The 9,973-nt window shown below is 30.3% G+C and overlaps 1 protein-coding gene across 1 annotated transcript in view; it reads right to left on the minus strand.

Annotated features, from left to right (window-relative positions):
• Window positions 1-6,256, minus strand: part of LOC111830652 (F-box protein At3g47030-like) — a 9,942-nt gene extending 3,686 nt beyond the window's left edge. The window contains exons 1-2 of the mRNA XM_023783162.1: window positions 5,531-6,256; window positions 1,174-1,259 (exon numbers count right to left, since the gene is read on the minus strand). Of these exons, the coding sequence (XP_023638930.1) occupies window positions 1,174-1,259; window positions 5,531-6,237 (793 nt within the window). The 5' untranslated portion in view covers window positions 6,238-6,256. The remainder of the gene's footprint in view (window positions 1-1,173; window positions 1,260-5,530) is intronic.
• Between the last annotated feature and the right edge of the window lie 3,717 nt (window positions 6,257-9,973).

Below are 9,973 nucleotides of genomic sequence, written 5' to 3' on the forward strand. Positions count from 1 at the left end.
CAAATTTCATGCCAACATATAAAAGGGCCCAAAATATTAACATCTAGATCTATATTTGGTAAAAACCCTAAGGGCATGAGCAAGGGCATAACCCCAAGGATGGATCTTAGGGTAATTATAGTATATTAATAATGTAATAGTGTGTTTTAAGAACCAAGCAAAATTGTTGCGTTATTGGTTGAACCCGTAGGTTCTTAAATTTATAATAATATAATAATGATATATTTATTAAATTAATTAATTTGAAAATTAAAAAAATTGAAAATTGTTTAAACTTATACGATAAAGATAGAAACATTTAAATTAGAACAATAAAGATAGAAATATATAATTATAAACAATACATAACAACAACATAACAACTTTATATATCTTTTTAAACAAAACACTAACAAACTTTATAAAACAAATAGTAACAAATAAAAGACAATAAAGATAAAAATTATAAACATAAAAGGTAGAAACATATAAATTTAAAACATAAACTTTAAAAAATACAAACATAAAAATGAAACACAAAACTTGTCACATATTCATTACCTGGAAATAGACTACTGATTTAAAACATTAGAATTACATATTAAGAAGAAGAGAAATCGAGAGAAGAAGAAATTGGAGATTTTGTTTTTTTTTTCACAAAACATATTTTCTTTTCCAAAAATTAAAACCCTATCAGAAGACCACATGTGGCATAAGATTCGCCTCTCAAAACATCTTAAATAAAAACCGAATGCTTCTTAGAAAAACACTATTTGGATTAAAAGGATTTTTTTTATTGTCATAAGACCCGGCGAGATATGGGGTTAAACATGGCCTAATAGCACACGTTTCTCAATGATTCTCAACCGCACTTCCATTTACGCCCACACTTCGACTTATACTATACACACTTAATTTCTCAACGACTAATGAAGCTAAAAATCAATAGTTTTTCTATACAAACACAATTTAAAAAGTAAAGTATGGTATAGTGAAAAAAATAAGTAGAAAATAAAATACGAACGAATTACTCATAAACAACATAATAAACTCCCGCGCGTAGCGCGGGCAACCGACTAGTCTCTATTATATATATGTATATTTACTACACCATATCAAGTCTTCTTTTGTATAGTATTATGCTTTACAATTGTTAATAGATCAGTACTCGTGATGAGAAAAAAGGCCACTTACCCTCAGCTTGAAAAGTTAGAAGGAGACATGGCCGAGCAGAAGACCATCGCCCTTCTTCAGCATCATCTAAAACCCACAGCCCAACACTTTCAGTCGTTCCATAAATTAGCCTCGCATCAACCACACCTGATTTACTCTAGCCTTGTAATTAATCAGATGCGTACGCCATAGCTTATTCTCCAAAGGTGGTGAAATAATAATATAAGTTAGTTATATTAAATCAAAGTAAAACTAAAGTGAAAATTATATTACATTATTGTTTTGTGATGTGTGGTGTGTTTTATTGTTTATTGTTTTATTGTTTATTAAAACACACACAATTTACATCAGAGAGAGATCAAAAATGGAATGAGAAATAATGGATTTATTAATCCGTTAGTGAATATCTACATTAAGCATCTTCAAATTCACGTTTTTTTTTTTGGGTATATTTCTCCCTGTATGAGCTTATATATATATATATACTAGGTTTTGACCCGCGCTACAACGCGGGAGAAATAATTACTTATATATAAATTTTAACGGATTTTAAAAATAATATATTTAACCTTTTACTAAATTTATTTTTTTACGGATTAAAATATATTAAATTTTAATTTTATTACAGTGCAGTCGATTACAATGAATCATATATTTGTATAATAAGTTTAAATAGATTAGCAAAAAAAATTAGTTTAAATAAAATAATAAAAGGAAAAAGCGAGTAAATAATAATATCTTGAGTTTTGCTACAATTAAAAAAAAGGTGAAAATTTTATAGAACGAAATAATATTTATCGATAAATTATTCAATTTGACCATTTTTGTAGTAGAAGTAGGAATAGACGTAAAAATTATATACTACAATATATTTTTTGAAGGACCAACCCGTAATATAATTCATATCGTAAAAAACATTATTCACAACTCGCTTTACCATTATAATTGTGATTTTAACAAACTACCCGTAAACTATCTAAAATTTACGTAGTTTGATATATAATATTTTATCAATAAAACTTATGTCTCCAAATTTACATCTATGTATTGAAAACAATAGTTTTACTATTTTAAATCTAATTTTTTATATATTTGAACCTTTTAATTATAATATTTTGAAACTTTTTAAAATTTTAAATATGCTCATGTAACAATGATTTTAATAATGGTCATATTTATAATGATTTTAAATCATTGTCCAAAATATTTAACTGAGTGTAATTGAGTATTATATGTCCGTTTTGAAAAATTCAAATTGCAATATATGCGAAAAAGTTAAAAAAAAATTAAACATTTTTCATATTTAGTATAATATTATAAATTGAAAATAAGATCAAATAAAAGTGAAAGAAGAATGATAATTTTTTTTAATATATTCTATTAAATTAGTTAGAGAAATATTAGGAAATCCTAAAATTAGTTATGGAAATAATATAATCCTAAAATGAGATATGGAAAGTATCCGATGTATGTATCCGAATCCATTTTAATATCCAATTTTGAAGTATCCAATTGTTAAAATCGGGTTAACTTTTTTAATTTTGACCCGACGCGCATTCTATTTTGTACTTCTCTTTTACTAATATAGAGATTTATAGTGGCTTTGTAATCTTGATTTGAGATCATTGAATTTAGCTAAAATACACTCGCTTAAACCAAAACTTATCCATTAATTAGAATTATATGATAGATTATCTGATGGGAATAAAATTTTATGGGCTATGCATTTTATACTTGGGAACCGTTTCTCTTTGAAACTTTTTTTTTTTTTTGCGTTTAGTTACATTTTGCCAAAGGGAATGAAAGTAAGAAATCCCATTGAAACTAATAGAGCAACTATGATGATCAGAACATTAGCGTTTTATAAAGGCATGCTAACAGTTTCTCTTCTGCTTCTGTGATTCTGTCAAATGAGACGGATGTAAAGTTATACAGACGGTTGTTTCTTTCTTTCTTTCTACTAGTAGTAGATGATGGTGGCTTGGTGAGACAGTACAAGGTGGTCTTGAAGAACAATGTTTCACTGCTTCCATAAGTGGTACACTGTGGCTCTGAGCTGCTATCAAATAAAAAACCAACCAGTTCACGAAGGTAAAGTGATGCACGCCTAGATGTAGTGTAACACGTATTACCACACTTCTGTAGCGATGTTGCAGTGGATGAGCAAATGATCCCTAGATTTAATTGAAGAGCAACACATATGTAGTTGAGATGTTTATGCCCTAGTTTATAAACTTTGCTAGGATCACTTGTAGAGTTGGAGTTGGTTTACGTGAACAGTCCAGGAAGTACAAGCGTGTTTAGGCACCTGGAGACCATCCCGGTTTGGATTTGAAATTTTAAATGTTTATATATGTATTAAGTTAAGAATTTAGATTTTTTATTTATTTATGAATCTTCAACTAAGCTAAGGCAATCAGTTTGGGTTCAGAATTCAATGTTTACAAATTACAGGTCTAAGGTTTAAATTATTACTAAAAGCTTAATTGTGAGCTCTAACGTTTAACTCACGTATCTTTCAATTTTTAGTTTCCATCTTTTGTCTCACAAGTCGCAAGATTTAAATTCTGTTCTAGTGATTTTGCTTCTGTATTTATAGTCCTATACCGATATACATCTAGGCTAGCTACATGTAAGCATACCTTCTCTAGAACAACACCAAAGGCATGTAAACAAGCAACTTTATTTATTTATTACAACTTTAATTAAAGAGTTAATAGGTAAATTAGTACATTTTTTGAAAATAATTAGAAAACACATACATATACTATTTATAATTAGCAAACTAGTCAGTGGGGTCTAGGGAGGGTATTTTTTTTTCTCTTTACCGATTTTGTTTTTTTTTTTTGTTTTTTGTTTTTTTTCTTTTAAACATCTTTACCCCAAAATTATAATAACTAAGATATTTGGTTTTACAATTTTTTTTTCTAAAACTTTTTTGATACACAAAAAATCTATGTTTTTTTCTCTATCATATGATATGCATTTTGTTTAATTAATTTTAAATACATTTCATATATATATATTTATTTGTACAATTTTGTATGTGTACAGACGTACTTGTACAATTTAGTATGTGTACAGACGTATATGTACATCTAATTAGATGTACATACATAACCGTACAGTTCCTTAAGTGTACGTATGTATAAAAGATTACACATTTTTATCCATACAACTAATATAATATACCAAAATATGCATATTTATGTACATTTGTACAATAATAAGTTGTACGGATGATATTATGTAGTACAATAATAAACTATACGGATAATATATTTTTGTACATCTGTACAATAAATGTGATGTACGAATTATATTATTTAATTATTATAGTGGCAAACTTGTAAATAATATGTTTTCTGAGTGTTTAAATGTCAATGAAATAGTATCAAATATTAAAAATGTACTAGTTTCCTAATTATAAATAGTAAATGTATTAGTTGTATAATTAAGTTTCTAAAATGTACTAGTTTGCCTACTCACCCTTAATTAAAAGTAATGCATTCTATAGTTCAGAGAGATCCTTCCAAGTTCCAAGAATAGAAGTATTGTCGTGCCTTTTCTTCTTCTTCACTGTCATTGTAAATATTGCAATGAGCTCGTGGATCACTAGAATCATTTTTGTTACTCGTAGGTTTACCAAGTTCTTCAACGGTTTTACAAATGGGTGGATTATTTGCTCAAAATATCTTTGGATGGATATCCCAAAGGTACACAAATTTTGCTCATGATAAAAAAGAGAGAGTTTAAAATATCTAAATAAACAAATGTTTACAACAATTATCGATTATGTTTCGAGTTTCCTCAAAGATATAAACCAATCAAAATACAGTACACAAATATAAGCACAACAATAGTAAAGGAACAAATGTTGCTTACACGAATGGATTGATATAAGCACAACAACGCTCATTATAAAGTCCTAAGAACTCCCCAGCACAGCACTTCCATAAGCTTCACATCTTCTACATGGTCCATTAAAGTCTGAACCTTCATCAGATCACCGGCATCAGGAACAACAACTCCTAACTGGACTTCAGCCTTTCCGACTGTGTTTTTCACCACATTGTAATACACAATGAAGAAAGGATCATTATCCAAATACTCTGGGGCGAACACGATATCACCTGCACCACTCATCCCCACAACATTCATCTCCTTATGTTTCCCAACCAGATTCTTCCAGGAAGACGGCAACTTGTAGACATGCTTCGACCATTTCTCGTTCTCCATATCATCTAGAATCCACAGCTCAAATCTTGTAGTTTCACTGAAAAAGATAGTCTCATAAGGGAGAACGGCAGCTAACTTACCTTTGACATCTATAAGAGTTGACCTCCAAAGCATAATGTCCACATCAAGAAAGGTGAACTTCTCTAACGACATATCAAAACAAACTAGCATAATAGGTTTAAGACATCTAGGGTCATTGCGCACAGCTATATAGTACATAAACCCATTGATGCATATTCCATTAGATAAAGACGAATGGGCTACGGAACTTTCAACTATTCTCCACGACAGTTCTCCCCTTCCTAATGTCATAACTCGATAGTCGTCCTTGGACTTGCGCAATACCTTGAACAGTTTACGGACCGGCTCATATCCAAAGTAGACATTCACAGTACCTCCTCCTGATGCAATCTTCATCTTGGGTAAAGTGATGCACTGCCCAGTGCTTGTGTTACAGATCGATGGATTCATATCCAAACTACAGACCAATCCGCAGACAGGACGTGAAACACCACAAGAAGCATCTTCAGTGGGGAAACTCATGCGACGATCGGCAACTAAAACAGACGAGCTGATCTGGTCCTGAGGTGCGGAGAGGAAGAGACACTTACCGTTGACTTTGAGGTTGAACAAGAGACAGGGACGAGTCGATGATGTTTTCAGGTACAAGTCGGTGAAATCTCGACGGCGGAGAATGTAAGACCATTGCTTGGAGACGCAACGGCACCTTCCGATGGATTTCACGGGCAATCTCGAGAATACTGAGATGAGGAGATCAATTGGTATAGACCTTTCGGAGATGCTTAGGGGATTCATCTTGGGGACTTGATTCTCTTGTGCCTCCATGACGGCACATGAGCTCTAGAATCACACTAGGACAACAATATCTATTTGCCCTAATTTTTATGTATGGCTGTCAGAAGAAACAAAGGGCAAAATCAGACAAAAAGACAAAAAAGATAAAAAATCATTTTGAGATAACTCTCTCCACTCATCTCCACCATTTATTTCTAAGTCACCGATTCTGATTTAGCCATATAAAATTTTGTTTTCCTTGCTTATCATATTTAGTGTTTTCTTAAATAAAAAATAGTTTTTTAAATGGGTATTATATATTTAATTAATTATTATGATCCTAAAACCTCTTTTGTAAGTTGTTTAAAATATAATTGTTTCAATTATATGGCTATAATACTGAAATCAATAAAAGCAATTGAGGGGTATATACTTATCTGGTTTCATTTTTTTTATTAACTTGAATCAATAATTACATGATAATTATCAACGAGCATACATATACTGTTGATATACATCCAATATATACAATAGAACAAAATATATAATCGGACAAAAAAATGAACCATGTAAGACTTACACGCTAACAGACTAACAAATCTATTATTTTGTTTGAGATCTATTAAAAATGAACTGTGTCTATAAATAATCTATTAATTAATCTATGTCATAAATTTGAGTTGATTTTGTTGTTTCACTAGATAAAACTCCGATAAATTCTTCAAACATCATTGGTAATGAACTAATGACATTAGCAGACGAAATATGAAACCCAGGATGTGAGATCGCCTAACACGTTTTGGGTAGTGACCACGTTGGAGATAGTTGATATGCAATGGATGTATACGATTCAACATCTCACTGTCTAAACCACATACCAATCCGCATACAATAATCTTCAACTATGCTAAGGTCACCACTTTGGGTTCAGAATCTAATTGTTTACGAATTTAAGGGTTTAAGATTTCGACTTTGTTTTACTGAAGGTTTATGAGCTTGGGCGATTAATTAAGTCACGTATCTTTCAATATTCGATTTCCATCTTTTGTCTCACAAGGTTTAATTATGTACTCTAGTGGTATTTATAGTCTAACACCGACACATCTACAAGTTAACATAACTTGCTGTCTTTAAAAGTTTAGAACAACATCAAAGACATGTAAACGACCAACTTTATTTATTACATCTTTAAAAGTAATGATTCTTCCGAAGAGATCTATTCAAGGAATATTTAGTGTTATCTTGTTACACTTACTTGCTCGCAGGTTTACCAAGTTACAGTTTAACTGTGCGAATGGATCAAATTATTTGTTCAACATAGTAGATATATCTCACAAAGATACAAACACTACAAAAATGGCGTTTTATAGCACATTAGAATAGCATGAATCTGAACAAACTTCTATTAATATGGATATCCCGAACTTGGGTACTACATGATAGCATTTTATTAGTGTTGGACCGTAATTTCATTAAACGATAACCAAAAACTGAGTTTTAGAGCCTGTTTTGCTAAGTCCAATATTTTACTAAGTGTTCTGTACTAGATAAAAGTGTATCAGGGAAAAAAAATCTAAGCTCTAAGTCGCTTCCACCGAGAATCTCATCACTGACCACAACAATCTCTATCTTTGTCAGTGTCAAATTCCTGCTAATAGCGGGGTCTTTCGACCTAGATCTCATTTGAAGGTCAGTCTCCTCCGTCTTCCTTAATTGGTTTCTTTCATAGATTTGTGTCTTTCGACCTAGATAGATTTCCTCCGCCGGCCATCATTTTTCTAAACTTCTATGTTTTTCGAGCTAGTTCTTCTTCAGCCTTAGTCTCGTTCAACACTGTTCTCCTTCAATTGCAGGAGGATGAGCACAGTAAAAGTACCACACATGATTTCTGAATCTTAAATTTATCATTTTCATACGCTTCTATTTGTATATTGGCTAGTTACTTAGATCATATTGTTTTTAAAATCATATATTATAGTTTTTGCTGTAGAAGGTTGATGAGAGAAGAACACACTAGTGATTAGGAAATATTATATTAACTCTCATAAAAGATATAATAGTGATTACAACTGTTTATATAGAGAATAGAATGATAACCATATTAACCTAGTTTCCATAAATATAAACCATAGTAATTATTAACAAATATACTAAAGAATATTCTACATATTCTGGATCCTTCTATACGCCCCCTCAATCTTAAGGTGGGGATGGAGTGAAAGCGGAAGCAACGGCTTGAGATTGACTGTAAAATCAAAGTGTTGATGGAAGAGATCCAGTTGAGAAAAAACTTTTTTTCTTTTTTTTTTCCATTTTTTTTTTTTTTTTTAGAAACGAGATCTATTTTTTTTCTTTTTCTTAAAAAATAAATAAAAAATAAAAAAATCATTAAGAAACAATATTACGAAGCTCATGGCTTAAAAAAAAAAGAACTTTATAAAGTAAAATAAAAAAAAAGTAAATAATAAAAAGGATTCTTTTTTTTGTTTTTTTTCTTCTAAAAAGAAAATAAAATAAAGAAGCATTTTAGCTTAGATTCAGAGGTATATGTCATAGACGTGAATGAAGAGAAGCACAATGGCTTAGATCCAGAGGTTCATGATGAACTTGAATGAGAGAAGCACTTGGCTTAATAAAAATAAAAGATAATGAGTTTGACTGTTAGATCAAAACTCGTGAGCAAACCTGCTCTGATACCATGTAGAAGGTTGATGAGAGAAGAACACACTAGTGATTAGGAAATATTATATTAACTCTCATAAAAGATATAATAGTGATTACAACTGTTTATATAGAGAATAGAATGATAACCATATTAACCTAGTTTCCATAAATATAAACCATAGTAATTATTAACAAATATACTAAAGAATATTCTACATATTCTGGATCCTTCTATATTTGCTACATAAACCAAATAGCTTGTGTTATTTTCAAAACCTGATTTGAATTAAGATTTATTTCATGATGATTTTGTTACATCTATTGCCTAATTTGTTTTTGTACTTGTTTTTGTTTCGTTAATCAAATGTTTAGAGTCTCGAGACCTTAAACTATATAAGCTAGTATGTGATTTTTTTTTTTTTTTAATATATGAAAGACAAAGGGTGTGACTTAATCTACATTGAGAAGATCACGATTCACGAGCATATAAATATCACGTTAGTTTATTATAACTTCTTTTCGATATTTATTATTCAGAGGTTTTGAAAAATATTATATTTAAACACAAGGCAACAATATTCATGTATGTCATAAAAGGGTCACCGACATTGAAGAACCCTAGGGTTCCAGCTGACGATCACAAAATCTTTATATTCCCTTAATTTATTTTCATAAACTTCGCAGCACCTTTGAATATCTAACTAACGTATATATATATTTGGAAGAAGTCTCCGATCTGTTAAAAAATGTAAAATTATAAGGTCGACTAATCTGAAGAGATGATGAGAGATGTGCATATATAATTGAAGACTACTGATTCCCAATAGATAGTGTTTAAAATGAAAACAGATATAACTTAACAATAATTGATTTGAGTAAGCTAATAGCTATAGTAGTGTTTAATGTAAGAAGAGCTAGTATCGTTTAATGTAAACAAGAGCATGGACGGAGTAACAAAACAAAAATGAAGGTACATTAAAGAAATTATAACATAGGCATTTATAATAACTGAACAATGGGAAACAACACTGATAAAATATGGACTGTCTTGTACTTATAAAATAAATTAGAAGAAAAAACAACAGCATTGATCTAAAGTTTTTATGAAATTTGAATTAATTGC

This window comes from Capsella rubella, unplaced genomic scaffold (assembly GCF_000375325.1).
Source record: "Capsella rubella cultivar Monte Gargano unplaced genomic scaffold, Caprub1_0 scaffold_5, whole genome shotgun sequence".
In the NCBI taxonomy this organism is placed as follows: Eukaryota; Viridiplantae; Streptophyta; class Magnoliopsida; order Brassicales; family Brassicaceae; genus Capsella; species Capsella rubella.